The sequence below is a fragment of the Heloderma suspectum genome, chromosome 4, assembly GCF_057233095.1.
Source record: "Heloderma suspectum isolate Gila_16-S chromosome 4, 16-S_ref, whole genome shotgun sequence".
NCBI lineage: Eukaryota > Metazoa > Chordata > Lepidosauria > Squamata > Helodermatidae > Heloderma > Heloderma suspectum.
Window position 1 is genome coordinate 42,516,690 of NC_139461.1, and position 21,575 is coordinate 42,538,264.

A 21,575-nucleotide genomic window follows, 5' to 3' on the forward strand; every position below is an offset into this window, starting at 1 on the left:
TCCAATGGTGTTCTTTCTCACTGCAAGCGTTGAGGTAAAAATGATAGCCCATGAAGCTACTTCAGTGAGTAAAAATAACGTCTAATTCTGTGTTTTAAAAATATAGCGCTTGATTTAGAAGACACAACTGATGCCTAGGTGTGCGGATTTCACCCTAGCACCATGGGAAAGGGTAGATAAATTTTGCTACCAAAGATAACACCATAAACCAATCAGAATGGAAATTCTTGACTTCTGTTCCCATGCTAATTCTACTTGGCCCTGGTAGGTGTCACCAATGTTGCTTATCCTTGTCGTAGGTTAATGTATACATGATTAGGTTTTTAGATTTATTGCAGAGCATTGCTAATGAATTAATATTCCCACATCCCAGATCCACTGTCATTAGCATCTGTAACCATGGCCATATGGAGGCAACAGGCTGCGCTCCCCTATTACTCAACCATTTTAGAGATTGATCACTTGGGACTGTGATTCTTTTGCATGGCTGCAATGTCATTGTACAATCACAAAATTGGTTGTGTAGCACATTCCCAAGACCATAACAACATCTTTGCTTTCATTTTTTTAATGTATTTCTTGTCTTGATGGTTGTTGAGAAAATCTGATGAATGCATAGAAAAAATCAGCTGGCATCTCAGGCACCAAAAGAGCTCTTGATTTCAATGAGCATAGGATTGGGTTGCTAGTATGATTCTCTGGATCATTGCACCAGCCAAGATGTGGCTAGGATAGGACCCATAGGACCCCATCAGTGCCAAAGTAAGATGAGCTGTGACATCAACAGACCTTATGATGTTGCAGTGGAGCAGTATGGACAGAATCACTAAGCTGGGGCTCATCACCATCCCTAGAAATGGATTTACAGGAAATGTAGCACTTCACAGAAGTGTCAGGGCTGGGAACTACTCGCCTATCTGCAGTTCTAACAGTGTTTCAGCTGCCTTTGAGCCAGCTGCATAGGTGCAAATCTAGGTATCTAACAATTGATAATAAGATGTTAGAATAGGATTATAACTGAACTACTATGATGAGGCAGACCTATCTAATGTAAATACTGCTATTTGGCTTTGCAACTCTGCATGCTTCTCAGAATGGCAGTGGTAATATATATAGCCTCCATGTGGCCTATGTAAAATAATTGTGTTTTAATGGGAAAAGGTGAAGCCTGACAATGTTCCTCTTTCATATTGCCTGAACTCAGGCTGGAAATGCTCTTAGAGGCTTCTCGAATTTCCTGGACACTACTACTAGTCCCAGAAGATCACCTCTTCATCTAACAGGATGGTTGGGTGGGAGTATTTCTCACAGCTGGGATATGAAGCTACTATTCCTCTTCTTGAGGGGGAAAAATAGTAGAGGTCTTCTGCTGTGTGATTGGTTAGGGTCCTTCAAGGAGTGGGGATCCAAACTGAAGAGAGGTCTGTCCCTTCCGAAAGCATGTTCACATATGAAACACATCCAGCTATTTCACATGTTGTAGTTCTTGAGAGCTCTAAGGTGTAAGAGACTTTGAGTGTTATTAAGTGGATGGGTAATTGCAGGTTAAATCTAACTAGGTTCTCACATTCAGTCTTACTAATTAACAGTTCAAATAGTTGTGAAAGTTAACTTGTGGAGAGAGAGGGGAGAGTTAATATTCAGATACAGTGTTAATATTCTTATGGAATGCAACAGGAAAATGTTACAAATGTTTCATAAAAGGGTTTGCTTTTCTTTGTTCATATTAGCATTGGCTGAGATGAAGAAAGGCAATGGGTAAGGCCCACAGGAGATCTGTGCCTTTTCCAGCATGCTTAATAGCTCCACGGGAAAACATTTGCCAGTATCTGCCTTAATGATGATCTGGGGTCTGACCTCTTCTAGGCACTCTTCTTGGGAGCTTATTCTATGAATATGTGGGATAAAGCACACCACTCCTATTTCAGGCACTCAACCCCTGGGGTTAGAGGTGTATTGTTGGCGTTGAATCCTCACCCCACCTTCGTTTTTGCCTGCCGTTGTTCCAGTTTAATATAACAGCATATGGAAAGAGTAGGCTACTAGATTTCTTTAATTACAATAATGTTCCACCTTATTTTCATTTTGATAAGTGTGGCTTAATTGCATTCAATTTCCTTAGAAATGGCTACATAGGCTTGAATCCTAAGATAAGTTAACTTAAGGAAGTTCACAGAAGGAAGGTTTTCCCTCCTCCTTCCTGCAGCCCCTCATACATCCTTAGAAGCCTTTCCCACAAGGTCACAGGGCCCTCCTGAACAATGTTGGGGAGGGGGTTGCTGGGGGAGGGGGGGTTGCCAAGAATTTAGGGAAATCTGCCCAATTTGGGGGCAATTCTCCCCTCCCCCAGAAATCTCCCACAACTATCCTGCATAGTTCAGGTGTCCCCCAGACCTTTTGGAGAGGCTTTTGGGGGTGGGATGGGGGACTGCAGGGGGAGGAGGGGACATGAGACTTTCTTTGCACTCACTTTCTCAACTTAACTTTGTGTTTACAATGGCTTGGATCCTACTTTAAGAAGATAAAACAACGCCCAAGCTAGCACTGTGCGTGGGGAAACTAGTTGTGCTTTGTGTCTGGGGCTCCAAGAATTGCCTCTGGCCTCCAGCTATAGTTATCCATCTTTTGCTATATTTTGAAGGAGAAATTTACTATTGGTAAAGTACCCTCTTGGGCCAGAAGCTGTACAGTCTATAGCAATGTGCTCCAGCATTGCTAACCATGGCCAAAAGCAAAAAAGCTGGTTACCTTTTTAGCTGCTCTCCTCCAGCCAACAACCCCATTGCTAACTAGAGGAGCAGAACTAAAGAAGTATCATCCTGCTTCTCAGTTTCCAAGAACCTTGCTCTATACCAAGGGTGGGAAACTTTTGCTATGTCGAAGGCTTCCTCTGGGGGTTATCTGTCAGCCACATGCTGTCGGTGGGCAGGCCAGAGCCACCCCACACTCTTATCTCTCACAGCTGCCCTTGGAACTTCCTACCACCTGGGGAAGTGGGAAATAATGGGACAACATACAGGCCAGATTTTGCCATCACACAACTGGAACACACTAGAAAGGAAACTAGTTTCAATAATGTTTGCAAAATGGTTTAGCATAAGCTAAGATCACTGCATTGTGGCCATAATATATAAACACTCCGTTATAAAAATATTAGAAGCACAGAGTTGGAAGGATCTTTCAAGGTCATCTAGTCCAGCTCCATTGCATTTTTCACCTATTGGTTTTGGTTCTGGTCTCCAGAACAAGTCTGTTTCATCTTCTCTGTGACCACCCTTCAGGTATTTTAAGACAGTTATAATGTCTCCTGTTAATCTTCTCCAAGCTAAACATACACAGCTCCTTCAACTGTTCTTCATAGGACTTGGTTTCCAGCCCAACTCACTCACCTGGTCACCCTCCTGTGCACATGGTCCTATTTGTCAATGTTCCTCCTAAAATGTGGCATCCAGAACTGGACACTGCACTCTAGATGTGGTCTGACCAGCACAGAACAGAGTGAAACTATGATGACTCAACATCATAGTTGTGCTCAACATCATGCTTCTGTTAATGCAGCCTAAGACTGCTTTAGCTTTTTTTTTTTTTATCAACCGTATCACAGTGCTGCCTTGTGTTCAGGTTGTGTAAGGCACCTAGATCCTTTTCACATGTACTGCTGCCAAGCCAGGTGACTCTCATGTATACCTGTGCCTTTGAATGCAGCACTTTACATTTATCTCTGCTCAATTTTGCCTTGATGGTTTTGGCCCAGCCTTCCAACATGTCAGGATTATTTTGAATCTTGTGTTTTCTGTGGTGTTGACTATCCCTCCCAGCTTTGAGTCATCTGCTCACTTGATAAGCAACCCCTCTGTGCCCTCATCCAAGTCATTTATAAAAATATTGAGCAGCACAGGCCCTTGGAACAAGCTCTTTTGCACTCTGCTCAAGTCTTGCATCCAGGTTCATGCAGAGTCAGTAGTGTGACAGAGGAAGAACATAAGATGCTTAGGCTTTCATCATGGCGGGGTTGGTAAAAAAAGAGGGCTAGGGATGAAAATTCCTTCCCCTTTGGTAGTGTCTTTGAGCCACAGATTTAACATATGACTGTTGAACTGCAGCACATCTTTTATGCCACCTTTGTTTCGAGTCTGTAAGGGTACAATCCTATGCATGTTTAGACAGAAAAATCCACTACTCCCAGAGTTGTAGGACTTTTTTCTGTCTAAACATACGTAGGATTGCACCTCAAAGCTCTTATTTTGAACCTGCAAGGGCAATGGATAGAGAGAGACCTTAATGAGTCTACTCAAAAGAACTTAATGGGTCTGCTACTATATCATGTCTGGATACCAGAAAGTTTAACACAGCTTGCTTAGCTTATTTGATTTGGGAATCCATTTTACACTGTCAGAACAAAATCCTGTGCATATTTACTCAGATGTAAATCCCACATAGTGTTCAATTGGAGCTTACTTCTTAGTGAGCATAAGATGCTATCTTATTCATGTCTGCTCAGAAGTGTCATTGAGTTCAATGAGGCTTACTCCCAGGTAAGTAGGTATACTATATCCAGTATGGGATTGCAGCCATGTGGGAGGTGTTTTTTTTAAAGATACAGTACATCTACATGAAAATGAATAGAGTACAACCATATCTGCATTTAATTAGGAAAAGGGGGTGGGAATAAAAGTGGCAGTTTACCTGGAATTTCCTGGTGTGTTATGTAGGTATTTCTCCCCATTTTTTTGGCTGGAAATTCAGAAGTTTTCTGAACTTCTGGAATAACTTCTGAACCCTGGAAGAAAGTGATGGATGGGGATGGGGTATAACTTCCATTGCTGCATTTTCAAGCACTATTTTAGCAATCTTGCTGGTTGTACAAAAGTTATGGAGAATTAGATATTCCTATGTGTAGCCTACATTCTAACTAAATTATTCTCTCAGCCATAGCTCTTTCCCCTGCAATGTGGGAGTAATAAGTCTGGACCACATTGCAGGCTTGTTTGAAGCCACTCTCTTGGGGATATTAAAAGCCATTACCTCTGGTTCCCACTCTCAAAAGAGAAGTTGCAGCTTGAGGATAATAGCGATGGGCAACTTTGCAGGGCTCTGGTAAGCCTCTCTCAGTTACAGAGCGCTTCCTCCTTGCCTTGCCTGTCTGCAAAATGGGAATAACAACGATGGATGTAGTCGCATTTGCAATGCAACCAAGAGCGTTGAGACAGGAAAAAAGCCCAACTCCCAGCATTCCCCAGCCAGCGTGGCTGGTTGGGGAATGCTGGGAGGTGTAGGACTTTTTTCTGTCTGAATATGCATAGGGCTGCACTTTAAAAGAATCATATTTTTCACGTAAAGTGACACCTGAACTCCTGGCTTTGCATCTACTTTCGGGGCGGGGGAAAGACACGCTGCTCCGCTAAAGCCCCGAATTTCTCCAGCCTTTCCTGGGGACAGGTGTCACGTTTAAATCGGGGCGGGAAAATGACTTCACAGTCAACCCGGCCGTCTCGTCCCGCACAATGGAATGCTCAGCCCGTCAGCCTTCGAGACGCGTCTGCGGTCGAGCTGTCGCGTCGGAGCACGAAGCCACCCAGCCGCAAGGCGCACGCGACAGGGCAGGCTTGAGAGCACGTGATCGGAAGGCGAGCGAGTAGATTTTCCCGAAAGGCAACGCGCGTGGCTGGGCTCTCAGAGGTCAAGATGGCGGCGAGGGCGCCTGGTGAGTGCGTCCGTGACAAGGGGAGTCGGTGGTCCGGGGAGTATCTCGGGTAGGAGCGGTTGTGGAACGGGGCGGATGAGGGAGTAGCTGAAAGGGCTCGCCGGCGTTGCATGGCGATATGCGAGGGACGACGAGGCAGCGGAGGTAACGTCTGGGTCGCTGTGACCCTCGGCGTGCCAAGTGAGGGTTTTCTGAGAGCGCAAGCTGTAGTGTCTACTCGTCAGTAAACCCTATTGAGTGCAACGGGGCTTGCTCCTGGGTAAGTGGGCATACGGTTGCAGCCTAAGAGTTTATGTGAGGAGGAAACAATAGTTGTGGGGGCCTTCACTTATTTTTTTGGTTTGAGTTGTGTCCCTTCTTAACAGCTTCAACCAATAGCGGAAGAGCGGCAGGTGAAACTTTTCATCTAATCGCTGCCAGAAAATCGCCTAGTCCGCCCCATCCCATGGCGCACACGTTTGTGTCTCCTGGGGGCTCTCGTTCTAAGTAAACAACGCAGAATTCCCCAACCTGATGCCCTCCAGGTTGTTGGACCACAGCTTCCCTCATCCCAAGTCAGCGTAATTCCCACTGGCCACGCAGGCTGGAGTTGCGGGAGTTGTAGTCCAACATATATGGAGGGCATCAGGTTGGGGAAGGCTGAAATAAAGGATTTGGGGAGACTAGCAATGCCAAAGAATGTTCAAACTACCGTACAATTGCGCTCATTTCACATGCCAGCAAGGTTATGCTCAAAATCCTACAGGCTAGGCTTCAGCAGTATGTGAACGGAGAACTACCGGAAGTACAAGCTGGGTTTCGAAGAGGCAGAGGAACTAGAGATCAAATCGCCAACATTCGCTGCATCATGGAGAAAGCAAGAGAATTCCAGAAAAACATCTATTTCTCCTTCATTGACTACACTAAAGCCTTTGCTTGTGTGGATCACAACAAACTCTGGCAAATCCTTCAAGAGATGAGAGTACCAGACCACCTTACCTGTCTCCTGAGAAACCTGTACAAGGGACAAGAAGCAACAGTAAGAACCGGACATGGAACAACGGATTGGTTCAAAATTGGGAAAGGAGTATGACAAGGCTGCATATTGTCACCCTGCTTATTTAACTTATATGCAGAGTACATCATGAGAAATGCCGGGTTGGATGAATCACGGGTCGGAATTAAGATTGCCGGGAGGATTATCAACAACCTCAGATACGCAGACGATACCACCCTATTGGCAGAAAGCGAAGAGGATCTAAAGAGCCTCCTGTTGAGGGTGAAAGTGGAGAGTGCAAAAGCTGGTTTGAAACTCCACATTAAAAAAACTAAGATGATGGCATCTGGCCCCATCACTTCCTGGCATATAGAAGGGGAAGAAATGGAAGCAGTGACAGATTTTATTTTCTTGGGCTCCAAGATCACCGCAGATGGTGTCTGTAGCCATGAAATTAAAAGACGCTTGCTCCTTGGGAGGAAAGCAATGGCAAACCTAGACAGCATAGTAAGAATCAGAGACATCCCCTTGCCGACAAAGGTTCATATAATCAAAGCTATGGTTTTCCCAGTAGCAACATATGGCTGTGAGAGCTGGACTATAAGGAAGGCTGAGTGCCAAAGAATCGATGCTTTCGAACTGTGATGCTGGAGAAGACTCTTACAAGTCCCCTGGACTGCAAGGAGGTCAGATCAGTCAATCCTAAAGGAAATCAACCCTGACTGCTCATTGGAAGGACAGATGCTTAAGCTGAAGCTCAAATATTTTGGCCACCTAATGCGAAGAGAAAACTCCCTGATTCTGGGAAAGATTGAAAGCAAAAGGAGAAGGGGATGGCAGAGGATGAGATGGCTACATAGTATCACCGATGCAATGAATATGAACTTGAGCACACTCCGGGAGAGAGCGCAGGACAGGAAGGCCTGGCGTGCTATGGTCCATGGGATCACGAAGACACGACTTAACGATTGAACAACAACAACAGGTGGATGAAAAGCTGAATTTAGAACCTTGATTGTGGCCATCTTGCTCTTCTGAAGAAAAGCTGGATCTGAGAGAAACTGCAAACACCCTGTGGGACAGCAGCAAGTGGCAACCCCTGTCACCCTCCTTTAGCTTATGAATTGTAGCACACAAATCCCTCTGACCCTCCTGTCTTCTCCCCCAATTTGCAGAACAATCCCTGACCAGTGGTACGAACCATCAGAAGGGCAGTGGTTTCTGAAGGGAGCATCCTTGTTAAATTGCTGATTGTTTGAAGAAAGTGACAGGGTGATATTGCCTAGGGGAGTGTGAGGGCGGGCAAGCTTTGGAAGTTTTCCATGGCAAGCCATGGAAGTGGGGTGGGTGGGTGGGTGAGGAGGCTTCTCATCTGCTGTTGTATAACTGTTTTCTGCAAGATGTTTCTCTGGAAAGGATAGATGCTGCATTTTTCTTTCTTTCCAAAGTTTATCCTCCTTTGTGCTTCCATCTTTTTTTCCTGTGGTTTACAGGGGTAGGCAAATTGAGCCCTCCAGATGTTTTGGACTACAGCTTCCATAATTCTTGAGCATTGGCCAAGTGGGCAGGGTCTTATGGGAGTTGTAGTCCAAAATACCTGCAGGGCACCAGATTGCATATACTTGGTTTAAAACAAAAGCTGTTCTGCCCTAATGCCCAGTTCCAGTTAATGTTCTGCATACTCTGTCATTTATTTAAGTTCCTTTGTGGTGGTCTTTCATCTAGAGTTTTTCCTCTTAACAAGTTCTGTCAGGTAGCAGTAGGATTTGAGACTGTATTTGACAAACTTGTTATTTTGGCATGGCGGTGGGGAACCTCTTTGAGCCCAAGGCCAAATTCAGTTTCAGAGAACACTTCTGGGGCCACAAAACACAAAACACTGCCTGCATATTGTAGCTCAAAGCTCTTCCTGCCAGTAACTAAGCCTTAGAGGAGGCATTTCAACCTTTCAGAATGGGGAAAAACTGCACAAAAGGCAGGAAACCACCAAATCATCAGTGGTTGGGGGAAAGGGGCTGGAGCAAGGGAAAGGAGGTGTGGCAATGTAGGGAATCCCGGAGGGCCATATTGGGGATATTGGGACCTCAGGAGGGCCAGATTTGGCCGTGGGCCTAAGGTTCCCCACCACTGCTTTAGCGCCTTCTCTAAAGTTTTTAGCTGGGTCATATTCTATTTATAAATAGATTCATAGGTTATATAAGATGGCATTCCTGAAAATACTATTGTATTTCAAGCAGAAAGTTCTGAATGATCATGTGAATTAAGTTCCAGTAAACTGACGTAGAGCTTTTCCATTATCTGTTCCGTTATGTTGATCCCAACAACTTCAATTTGATGCACCTGTCAATATTTCTGGAGTTATGATATGTTAATACATAATTTACTACATACAGATTGTGGTAAAATCCTTCAGAAAATTCAACTGGAAGTTTTAGTCCTGGCTGTGAATGTTTGAAGTAAATCCAGGAAGTCACATTTAGGGTAGGCAGAGTTTATACGGCCCCACAATAAGAAATCTAACTGGGCCCTTTAATGTGTGGGTCTAACAGCTTGTTCTACACATATTTACTTGGGAGTCAGCTCACTGCATTCAGAATAGTGCTGAATGTAGTGGCGAACAAATACTACTTCTTCTGTAAATATTTTACATATAGGCTTGTGTCCAATGTTGTCAGTCTGCTGATGAAAGCAGTTCCATTAGAGGAACCGAGAGCAGGGGGGTAATTCTCCCTATCCTCACAGCCCTCCATATTCCCTCAAAATCTTATCTGGGTGGCTGGGATACCCTCCAGATGAGATTTTGGGGCAGCACTGAGGACTGCAGGAACACCAAGAGAGGGAGAAAGTCCTCTTATGCTAATGTACTTCTACTAGAGCAACCTTGGATTTAACCCATAATTCTCAATTGAAACCCAGGATTTGAAGACTTCTAAAAATATGTACATGCACGTGTGTATTTGGCATAGTGAAAACAATGCCTGCATTCAAGATTGTGGTCTGAATAAATGTAGCAAGAAAGTTTGCTATCCTTTAATCGTTCATGGAACCTGGCTATCAAAAACCCCTCTCTGTTTACACCCATGCAAAAATTGCATCAGAAAATAAATTTGAATTTAGAACCATAATTTAGAACCAGTGAATTTAGAACCAGTGAAATGAAACACCTTTCACTGTTTCCTTTGACACTATTCATAAATGTCCCAGGGTTGAGGAGTTTGTATACAACTTCTCCATTCCCCTAAAAAAATATTGTACTTAAAACTACTCTGAGTACTATTGAGTTCTTCTAAGCTACTGACAAGTATACAGCCGCTAAACTATTGGCCCTATTTTATTTATTTATTACATTTATATCCTGCCATTTCCTCCAAGGAACATACACGCTCCTTCTCTCCATTTTATCTTCACAATAATCCTGTGAGGTAGGCTAGGCTGAGAGTCAGTGACTGACCCAAAGTCACCCAGTGAGCTTTATGGCAGACTGGGGACTTGAACCTGGGTCTCCCTAGTCCAGCACTCTAACCACTACACCACAATGATTACCCAGTTATTTGTTGTCTCAAATTGCATATTAAAATCTTTGTAGATTTGTGGTTTTTTTTTTTCTGGATACACCAGATCATCTTTTGCTCTTGAATTAATACTTTTGATTAATACTTCCAGCTGCAGCCAGTGGTCGTCTGCTTGATGGTCTTCGCAAATGGTATTACAATGCAGCTGGATTCAACAAGCTTGGTAGGTTTTAGCGTGCATGTGCTCTGTAACCATGAAGCCTGTACTGTTGAATTGCAGAATTCCTCTTGGAGCCTGATTCATAAGAGGGCCTACTGATTGGAAAAAGATAATCTTGCTGCTTGTCCACAATCTGCTAGTTTATTGTTTACTTTTGATTATTCTTATTGGTGTGTTAATGTTTATTGTTACACACTTTGGATTCTTCACAGAAGATAAATGCGATAACTTTTAAAATAAATGTAGGTAAACAAGTGACCCCTGAAAATACAGAAGATGGCTTTCCCTGTTTTAGGCTGAGAGAGAGAGAGAGAGAGAGAGAATCCATTTCTTTGACTAACTCAGATGCTATAGGTTAGGGTTGTCATGCTAGTCAACTGGCCAGTCAAATAGTATGAATTGACCATCTGTATTTGACTGTGGTGAAATATTCCAGCTTTGTAGGTGACACAGCTGGAATATTTACCTCTGTCATTATGGCATTATTTGTTAGCTAGGGCAGGAGTGGGGCTGTTTACTTCCAAGCCCTGCAGCAGTCAGGACTGAACACAGCAACCTAGCAAGGTTTCTCCTGCTTACTGGCTGCTATAAGTGCAGGCATCTCCAAAGAGAAACAGGAACATAATTAACTGTGCAGTCCTAAGCATGTTTACTCAGAAGTAAGTCCCACGGGGTTCAGTGGGATTTATTCTCAGGTAAGCATGTCCAAGATTTCAGCCGGAGTCATCAGCGACAAAGGTCACTGCCTAAGACTGCCTAAAACTCTTACCTAGTTTGCTGAAGTAACAGTTAATGTTCCCACTATGTGATCTAGTGGTCTGCACTGTAAAGTACCTGTGCAAGACTGGATTTGGGTCTAGAAATTTTTTAAAGTTAGTTTTACAATAAGCTATCTAACTTGATACCATAAGTATCAAACCTTTGATGATTAAAGTGTCTAAAGTTCTAATGAAGTTATTGCTTTAAAATACTTGACCAATATTTGATAATATTTGACCAGTCAGTTGGTCAACTCCTTCTTGACCAGACTAATGCTGAACCCTAGTGTGGGTAGCTGGGCTAGTGAAACTTTGTGGGCTACTGCATTTTGTGTACTTATCTGCAAAGCCAATCTGTTGTGATATATTTAACTTACACCTCCTACATGGTGATTCTTTTACCACATGATTGTGTTTTGATTTTTAGCAGATTTATATATGGTATTACTACCAAATCATTGTTCATCCAGTATCATTGGGTTGGATCCAGACTTGCACTTAGTTCCCATTTAAATAAATGGAAACTAAGTTAAGTCATGCCTAACTTGTCCCACTGATTTCAGTGAGACCCAAGTTCAAGTAACTTAGTGCAATCTTATGCATGCCTACTTAGAAGTAAGTCCCCTTAGGTTCAGTGGGGCTTAATTTCAGGTAAGTGTCCATAGAATTGCAGCTTTAATTTGGGTACAACTTATTGGGAGAATAAAGATGGCAAGTTGGTTTTTTTTTTTAAAGAACACCCACTAAGGGTGCAACCCATGTTTAGACAGAAAGAAGTCCTACAACTCCGACCATTCCCCAGCCAGAAGCTGGTAAAAATTATTAAAGTAATATTTTTATCTTTGATGATCTTATGTAGTTACTCCTGAGTAAGTGGTTTGGAGGCTCCAGGTAAATCACTGTTGGATGGTGAGACCAGGCTGCAATCCTAAAAGCATTTGTTTAGAAGTAAAGGTGCCTTTGCATGTGTATTTACTACAGTTGAGTTTGCGGTTCTTTATACGTCGGGGGCTCCTGTGACTTGTGCACGCACATCTAAAACTGATGTTTTCAGGCACTTCCAATAAGGCAATTAGTGGTAATAAGCTGTGAAAAATTAATTCCTGGAGATCAAGGTGCAGCCGCTTGTAAAGAGATACTGTGAATTCCACATGCAAGTTTGAAGGCCTTGGCATTCGAAAAACGATAGCTTCTCCTGTCTTTATTGATGTTTGGCATTTGGGTTAACATAAGAAACATCTTTCTGTTGTAGGACTTATGCGAGATGATACAGTGTATGAAGATCAGGATGTGAAGGAAGCGCTAAAGAGGCTTCCGGAAGATGTATATAATGAAAGATTATTTCGCATCAAGAGAGCATTGGACTTGTCCATGAGGCACCAAATCCTTCCTAAAGAACAGTGGGTAAAATATGAAGAGGTATGAATTGTTACATACACAGTTGTGAAAAGAATCAACTTGGTTTTATAAGGAAAGTTGGTTGTAAGCCAACAGAAATATTGTGTCCTCCCAGTGATTGATTTAAAAATAATAATAAGCCTTTTAGGGTAAAAACCCTCACAAGGTTGCTTCCAACAATCAATACATATAATAAAAATATGCTCTCAGACTGATTTAGTACACTGGAAGATTATTTCCTTCAAAGTTTTCCTGAAAATACACAGTACAAATATTGTATAATATTTGTATGCTCCAGTCACTGGGATCACCAGGGGTAAAGGGCAAAGTTTTCCCGGACACTTTTACCCTTGATGTTGGATAGGCTGGTCAGGGCTCCCAAGGGGGAAGTGGATTGCACCTCTGTGCACAGGTCTGCAGTTCAGAAATGAGGAGAGGGCAGATAAATGGATCACTAACAACTGATGCTGAATGAAATATCTTCTGGAGGTGTATCCATATTAGTCAGTTGCAGCAAAAACATGGCATGTGGCACCTTAAAGACTAACAGATTTATGGCATGAGCTTTTGTGAACGAAGAGAAGAAAAGTGACTTAACTGGCTCTTGACTTATTTCAGGTTTTCATTGTAAACATGTTAAGCAAAAGAGTCAAATTTAGTCAGAATATATCTCCAAATTTCAGTAACAAATAAGATGTTTGGTAGAACCAATGTACTACTTGCACAACTGTAGTGAAGGTGCTCCACAAATGGTAGCAGAAATGCCCAGCTGGTGAATTCTGAGTTCAGCGTTTTAGATAACTCTCTTCACTGTTGCCAAAACTGACTAGTTTGTTAGTAGCCAATCGTCCATGTTGTTGCCTGTTTGTACAACAAGTTGTGCCCCTAAAATTTTTAATACGCTTACCTCTTTTTAGGATAAATATTACCTTCAGCCATACCTGAAAGAAGTCATTCGTGAAAGACTCGAAAGAGAAGAGTGGGAGAAGAAGTAACTGCTGCTTTACTTCATTTGAGCGCATTTTTCCCTAAGATTTAATTTATGTGGTTCAGCTAGGGGTTTGTTCAGCAAATCTGGGTGCTGAGAAGAAACCCATGCAACCCTTTGCTCACTAATATTTGTTCATCCAACTCAAATAAACGTTACTAAATCTTCTTGGAATCCTCTCTCCTAAATTTCAAGGAATCTGTTCAAGTCTTTTCAGCTACGCTGCATGCTAACATGGTGATTTGTGATCTTCATTCCAGCTGTTTGAGTAATTCTTTTTGTCATAATACAGCTGTTTCCTGCAGCTGGGAGGATAGGTAAGCAACATCCTTTGCTGTTTGTTTCTGCTTTTCTGATTCATTTTTAAAAAGGGATGCCCATCTGCAGAGTGACTGTATATATCCATCATCATCTGTTTTCCCTGGTGGTGGGAATGCAGACATGCAAGTATTTGGCGGCAACAACGCTACATAATCCCTGTCATGTCGACCAAAACAAATGGAATGCTACATTAATAGCTGCTTTTGGAATTTGTGGTTCCTGGCAATCTTTAAATAAAGGCAGTTGCCTCATTTAACCTGAATTAATCACTTGGCTATATTTACTGAATTATACCTAGTGTACTTCAGCTATAATGAATTACTCAAATATACAGTCCTGAGTACTCTTTGGAGTTGAATCCTATTAGAATCAAGAGGACCTATTGTGGAGTTAAAAGGTTTAGAATATGATTGTGAGAGCTGAAATGTGTTCTTTATAAAGTATGCTTTTCTCTGACTCACTAGTTTTTAATCTACATTGTTACATATTAGAAGTGCTTTGTCTGTTTAAAAAAAAGAAGAAAGGATTTGACTGCTTTCCATGATAGTGGGAAGTATGAAAAGCAGAAGCATGGCCTCCACCGCTTTTCCTATAATACCCACATTGTGATCAGTGACCTTGCAGATCTGTCCAAAAGCAAAGGAAACAGGTCCTCACTTCAGACGTTGCAGCAAAAGCTGGCAAAGCTAGAGTACAAGTGACTCATGTGTCTACTTTCTCTGTTTCTTGATGATGCATGAAACTGCTCCGTAGTGCCAGCAAGCTGTGGCAAACAACTCCTGTTACAAAAACTGCAGATGTAGAGTGACTATCTCATTTCTCCATTTGCAGTTCCATAAGGGCCACTTCCATGGCTACGCACCTCTGAATCCATCCAAATTCCTTGCGCATAGCCAGTTCACCTTTTCCTTTTTTTAAAAAGACATAACATTTTCAGTGAACAGAAGTATGCATAATCTGGCTATGTTTTGTAGACTACTCTGGAATGCAAAGAAGCTTGTATATTGTATTTGGTTTTGGAAAAATGGTGGGCAATCAGGTGTGAATTTACCCAGAGTCATATGCAGTATTTAATGCAGTGTTTAATGGCATAAGTATACTAATTTGCTAGATTTTCATGGCAATTTACATGATTTTAGAGCTGGTTCTCTTGGCTGTATTCACATACAGTGAAGGCCACACTTTTTGCTACTAACAGACAATGCACAGTAGTTGCTTTGCACAGCTCTGCACAGTGTACTTCCTGAATTGATAAAGATGCTCCTTTCTCTGTTCCAAGAGGGAAAGGCCTTGGTAAGGGGGGTGGGCAGTGTGGGTGTGCTTCCTGACAGTTTTCTAACAGTGAAACTTGCTCTATAAAATCCTGAGCAAATTGGCCTGTTACCTGTTCTCGTCTGAGACTGGGAAGGTGCACCACTTGCTCAGATAACCAGCTCCATGGGATGATGCCCGTCACTCCCCTGGGAACCAGAGTGACTGAACCCAGAGTTAACGGCGTGTGTAAACTTTCTTTGCTTTTATTCTATCTGCATCCATTTACCATCAATAAACTCCGCCATTCTTTCACATAGGTCATATTGGTATCCTTGAATCTGGTTAGTGTGGGTCCTGGATGGACCAGACCCCAGTTTAAAGCAGCTTGTTCAGAAGCTTGCAACTTGATGTAGCAACACATTTCAAAAGTTAACTAGGCTGTGAGACGTCCCCTGTCTATATTTTCCAGAGGGATAGCTGTGTTAGTCTGTTGTGGCAAACACAACAATGAGTCTTGTAGCATAGTAAAAACTGGAAAATTTAGTATGGCATAGGCTTTCATGGCCTGCAGTCCAGTTCATCAGATGTATGAAGTGTTTTGTTGCATTCCAAGTGTACATATAAACACATGTTTGTGGGGGAAGGGATTGTAAACAGTGAAGTCAGAGAGAACTGAAATGGAGAAAATACAGATAGTGTGATAGCTTCTTAACAATGGCCATTCACAAAGCGGTTGGATGATAATACAGACATCCCTGCATTGGTGAGCTGATTAATACATGTATTGCAATGTTAAAAAAAGGCTGTCCCTGCTCAAGCCACAGAAGATAGAGTTGAACCTCTTGAGTGGTACTTCAACATTTTTTCTATTGCAATCTGTCTTTGAAATTCCTTTGTTGAAAAATGACCATCTTAATATCAGTGACCAGCTGCCCCGGGAAGCTGAAATGCCCCCGCTCCACCACCTAAAACCTGTTTTTTTTTTAATATTGCCATTTCTGATGTCAGATTTGTGTCCCGTTTATATTTTCGGGTAGAGAAGGGCCTGTTTGCCTTATGTAGAATGCAGTAGGGCATTGCTGGTAAATGATGGTATATATCGCATTAAAAGATGAGCAGGTGTATGAACCCCTGATGTTGTGGTTGACATTATTGTTGTTGTTCAGTCGTTCAGTCGTGTCCGACTCTTCGTGACCCCATGGACCATAGCACGCCAGGCCTTCCTGTCCTGCGCTCTCTCCCGGAGCGTGCTCAAGTTCATACTCATTGCATCGATGATGCTATCTATCCATCTCATCCTTTGCCGTTCCCTTCTCCTTTTGCCTTCAGTCTTTCCCAGCATCAGGGTCTTTTCCAGAGAGTTTTCTCTTTGCATTTTAGGTGGCCAAAATATTTGAGCTTCAGCTTCAGTATCTGTCCTTCCAATGAGCACTCAGGGTTGATTTCCTTTAGGATGGACTGATTTGACCTCCTTGCAGTCCAGGGGACTTGTAAGAGTCTTCTCCAACACCACAGTTCGAAAGCATCAATTCTTTGGCGCTCAGCCTTCCTTATAGTCCAGCTCTCACAGCCATACATTACTACTGGGAAAACCATAGCTTTGATTAGACGGACCTTTGTCGGCAAGGTGATGTCTCTGCTTCTGACTATGCTGTCTAGGTTTGCCATAGCTTTCCTCCCAAGGAGCAAGCGTCTTTTAATTTCATGGCTACAGTCACTGTCTGTGGTGATCTTGGAGCCCAAGAAAGTAAAATCTGCCACTGCTTCCATTTCTTCCCCCTCTATATGCCAGGAAGTGATAGGGCCAGATGCCATGATCTTCGTTTTTTTAATGTTGAGTTTCAAACCAGCTTTTGCACTCTCCATTTTCACCCTCAACAAGAGGCTCTTTAGATCCTCTTCGCTTTCTGCCATTAGGGTGGTATCGTCTGCATATCGGAGGTTGTTGATAATTCTCCCAGCAGTCTTAATTCCGACCTCTGATTCATCCAACCCGGCATTTCTCATGATGTACTCTGCATATAAGTTAAATAAGCAGGGTGACAATATGCAGCCTTGTCGTACTCCTTTCCCAATTTTGAACCAATCCGTTGTTCCGTGTCTGGTTCTTACTGTTGCTTCTTGACCCTCGTACAGGTTTCTCAGGAGACAGGTAAGGTGGTCTGGTACTCCCATCACTTTAAGAATTTGCCAGAGTTTGTTGTGATCCACACAATCAAAGGCTTTAGCGTAGTCAATGAAGCAGAAATAGATGTTTTTCTGGAATTCTCTTGCTTTCTCCATGATGCAGCGAATGTTGGCGATTTGATCTCTAGTTCCTCTGCCTCTTCGAAACCCAGCTTGTACTTCCAGTAGTTCTCGGTTCACATACTGCTGAAGCCTAGCTTGTAGGATTTTGAGCATCACCTTGCTGGCATGTGAAATGAGTGCAATTGTGCGGTAGTTTGAACACTCTTTGGTGTTGCCCTTCTTTGGAATTGGAATGTAAACTGACCTTTTCCAGTCTTGTGGCCACTGTTGAGTGTTCCGAATTTGTTGGCATATTGAATGCAGCACTTTAACAGCATCGTCTTTTAGGATTTTAAATAGCTCAGCTGGAATACTGTCATCTCCGCTAGCTTTGTTGTTAGTAATGCTTCCTAAGGCCCACTTGACTTCACTCTCGAGGATGTCCGGCTCAAGTTCAGTGACTGCACTATCATGGCTATCAGGGACATTCAGATCTTTCCTGTATAGTTCTTCTGTGTATTCTTTCCACCTCTTTTTAATCTCATCTGCATCTGTTAGGTCCCTGCCTTCTTTGTCCTTTATCATGCCTGTCTTTGCACAAAACGTTCCCTTGAGATCTCCGATTTTCTTGAAGAGATCTCTAGTCTTTCCCATTCTGTTTTCCTCGATTTCTTTGCATTGTTCATTTAAGAAGGCCTTCTTGTCTCTCCTTGCTATTCTCTGGAACTCTGCATTCAGTTGGAGATATCTTCCCCTTTCTCCCTTGCTTTTCGCTTCCCTTCTTTCCTCAGCTACTTGTAAAGCCTCATCAGACAGCCACTTGGCTTTCTTGCATTTCTTTTTCTTTGGGATGGATTTCGTTGCTGCCTCCTGAACAGTGTTACGGACCTCTGTCCATAGTTCCTCAGGCACTCTGTCTATCAGGTCTAATCCCTGAAATCTATTCCTCACCTCCACTGTATATTCATAAGGGATATGATTGAGGTCATACCTGAATGGTTTAGTGGTTTTCCCTACGTTCTTCAATTTAAGCCAAAATTTTGCAAGAAGCAGCTCATGATCTGAGCCACAGTCAGCTCCAGGTCTTGTTTTTACTGACGGTATAGAGCTTCTCCATCTTTGGCTGCAAAGGACATAATCAATCTGATTTCGATATTGACCATCTGGTGATGTCCATGTGTAGAGTCGTCTCTTGTGCTGTTGGAAAAGAGTGTTTGCTATGATCAGCGTGTTCTCTTGGCAAAACTCTATTAGCTTTTGTCCTGCTTCATTTTGTACACCAAGGCCATGCCTGCCTGTTATCCCAGTGATTTCTTGACTTCCTACTTTAGCATTCCAATCCTTTGTGATGAAGAGGACATCCTTTTTTGGTGTTAGTTCTAGAAGGTGTTGGAGGTCTTCATAGAACCGATCAACCTCAGCTTCTTCGGCATCAGTGGTTGGGGCATAGACTTGAATTACTGTGATGTTGAATGGTTTGCCTTGGATTCGTACTGAGATCATTCTGTCATTTTTAAGGTTGTACCCCAGTACTGCTTTTCCCACCCTTTTGTTGACTATGAGTGCTACTCCATTTCTTCTAAGGGATTCTTGCCCACAATAGTAGATATGATGGTCACCTGAATTAAATTCACCCATGCCTGTCCATTTTAGTTCACTGATCCCCAAGATGTCAATGTTCAATCTTGCCATCTCATGTTTGACCACCTCCAGCTTACCTTGATTCATTGATCTGACATTCCAGGTCCCTAAACAATATTGTTCTTTACAGCATCGGATTTTCTTTTCACCACCAGACACATCCACAGCTGAGTGTCCTTTCGGGTTTGGCCCAGCCGCTTCACTCTTTCTGGCGCTACTTGGAAATACCCTCTGCTCTTCCCCAGTAGTATATTGGACACCATCCGACCTGAGGGGCTCATCTTCCGGTGTCATATCTTAGCCTTGTGATACATTCCATGGGGTTTTCTTGGCAAAAATAGTGGAGTGGGTTGCCATTTCCTTCTCCAGTAGACCACATTTTGTCAGAACTCTCTGCCATGACCTGTCTGTCTTGGGTGGCCCTGCACGGCATAGCTTATGGCTTCACTGAGTTACGCAAGCCCCTTCGCCACAACAAGGCAGTGATCCATGAAGGAGGTTGACATTATTAGAACCTATCATAGTGTTGCCAGTATAGACATGGGGCCATAGTCTGATTCCATGGAATCAGAGTTAGAGGAAACTACAGGTTATGGGCCCAATTCTCTACGCATGTATAGGAGTATCCACAGAAAAACCTTGGCATTCCAAATTATCACTTGTTACTTGCTCCTTGGCATCACCAGAGCAGAGGGAACTTCTTCCTGACTCCCAAGAAGTAAGAATTCCTTCGAATTACAAAGTTGTGGTATAACAGAAGACTCATTCTGCAAGTCTCCTTCAGGTAATTTTTTTTTACTGGGTACAGCCTTATTTCCCAGTATTTGAATCCAATGGGCAGTGGGGTAGAAATTGCAGAAGATAATTCATAAACATTCAACTTCCTTAAAATTGTGGCTGAAACAAAATCCAAAACCAAAACACAAATAGTAGCACTTAACTCTGGTTGTGCTGATTTCATATAAAGGGTGGGAGATTTAAAATGATTTGAAGCATTGAATAGATGGGAGGAAAAGGGGGTCAACCTCCCCCCCCACAATTTCCCAGCTCTTTTTCTCATGTCAGGTTACTTCAGAGCTCTACCAGGAGAAAGAGCTTGAGCAATACAACTTGGGATAGAGAGTTCCACTTCCCTCCCCTGCTGATGATGCGCTTTAAATCATGCACACATACTTGCGTTTTTATATTAATTCACTAGCCACATGGCTTTTACATACAGGTTTGTCATAATCACTTGCAGTTTATTCCTACCAAGTGCTTGCTTCTGCAACTGTTCAGGGAAAGTTGCAGAAGCCTCCACTGTTTCTCTCCCAGGTGTATCCGTACTAATGTACTGATGCTTGTTCTTCTTCCACAGTTTTTTTTTTTTAATGAAGTAGCTGTCTGTCTATAGACTAAAGGGCCACGTTTGCCATGTCTGTCTGTCATTTGTCATCTCTTTTGGGCTGTGCTGCTCATGCACATTTCCTAGGAATGGAATGGTATGATTCTTGGCTATGACAGGAATAGATCTTTGATGGTAAACTAGATGCGATGAAGAACAAACTGTGTGTGTTCAACCCATATCTGCACCAACCACATCCAGTTTGTCCCACGGAGGATAAGAATTCTGTTTTGTGTGCTATTGTAAACCACCCTTTGCATGTAGAAAGTCCCAGGTTTAAACCCTGTCAACTCCAGATAGGGCTGGAGAAAACCCCATCTGAAACCCTGGAGAGCTACTTCCAGTCAGTGTAGACAGGACTGAGTTAGGTGAACCAATGGCTTGGTATAAGGCAGCTTTCTCTGTTTCTAGGAATGTTTTAAATAAGACAAAGCCAGGTTACCAATTTAAAATTGCTTAGAAGCTGTTCAGCTACGCTGATACCAAAATGGTACATTTGGGGAAATTGCACTGCATTTCTCAGCAGGCACCAAAACATGCTGCATTTCAGATGAGCATAAAATCAAAATAGTGGATGTGGCGGTTTATTAGTATCATGGCTAGCTAATTCTAAAGCTTAATATGAATACGAAACATAACTTTGCAGGTAAACAGCATAGCAGCTTCTTACATATAAATTCTTTACATTGGCTCTAGGTGGGGGTGTGCCATAGATGTACAAAGTGCTCCTTTAGCTATCATGGCTTAAAAAAAAAAACTACATTTTTCAAGATGACAGCACCTTGACGGTTTATGACCCACTGGAGAATTTACTACTAAGTCATGTACTGATGTAATGAAATCTAATATATGCTGTGTAAAATGAATTATGAGATGCTATTTCATTTCAGGATTTTATTACTTCAATCACTTGTAGCTGTATTTCCTTTTCTATTATTGCTTAGTCTTTAAACAGACCAGATGACTGTGTAAAGAACACCTCATAAAATCTGGAGATGTTAAAACATAAATGTTTTAAATGTTTTAACGTGCTTGGTATAATTTTTCAGGCAAAACTAGCTTTCCCTTCACAATGTTATTGACTTGGATATTTGGGAAATACATACAGTAAAGTGCTAGTGCTGTATAAGGCTATCTCTCTGCTACATGTGCTTTTGTTTTTAGCCTGGCAACAGGTTGTCTGAGCATGT

General features: G+C 42.5%; 1 protein-coding gene across 1 annotated transcript; it reads left to right on the forward strand.

Moving 5' to 3' along the window:
* Positions 1 to 5,667: 5,667 nt before the first annotated feature.
* On the forward strand, positions 5,668 to 21,173 carry UQCRB (ubiquinol-cytochrome c reductase binding protein). Its single transcript, XM_084849073.1, has 4 exons — positions 5,668 to 5,704; positions 10,344 to 10,415; positions 12,423 to 12,589; positions 13,486 to 21,173. The coding sequence occupies exons 1-4, from the start codon at positions 5,686 to 5,688 to the stop codon at positions 13,561 to 13,563; spliced, it is 336 nt and encodes a 111-aa protein (XP_084705199.1). The 5' UTR covers positions 5,668 to 5,685; the 3' UTR covers positions 13,564 to 21,173.
* The last annotated feature ends 402 nt before the right edge of the window (positions 21,174 to 21,575 follow it).

What these genes read in the sequence shown, in the direction of transcription:
- UQCRB (XM_084849073.1), top strand. An exon ending in AGCTGGATTCAACAAGCTTG is followed by an intron (nt 10,416 to 12,422) that starts GTAGGTTTTAGC and finishes TTTCTGTTGTAG; the next exon opens with GACTTATGCGAGATGATACA. An exon ending in AGTGGGTAAAATATGAAGAG is followed by an intron (nt 12,590 to 13,485) that starts GTATGAATTGTT and finishes ACCTCTTTTTAG; the next exon opens with GATAAATATTACCTTCAGCC.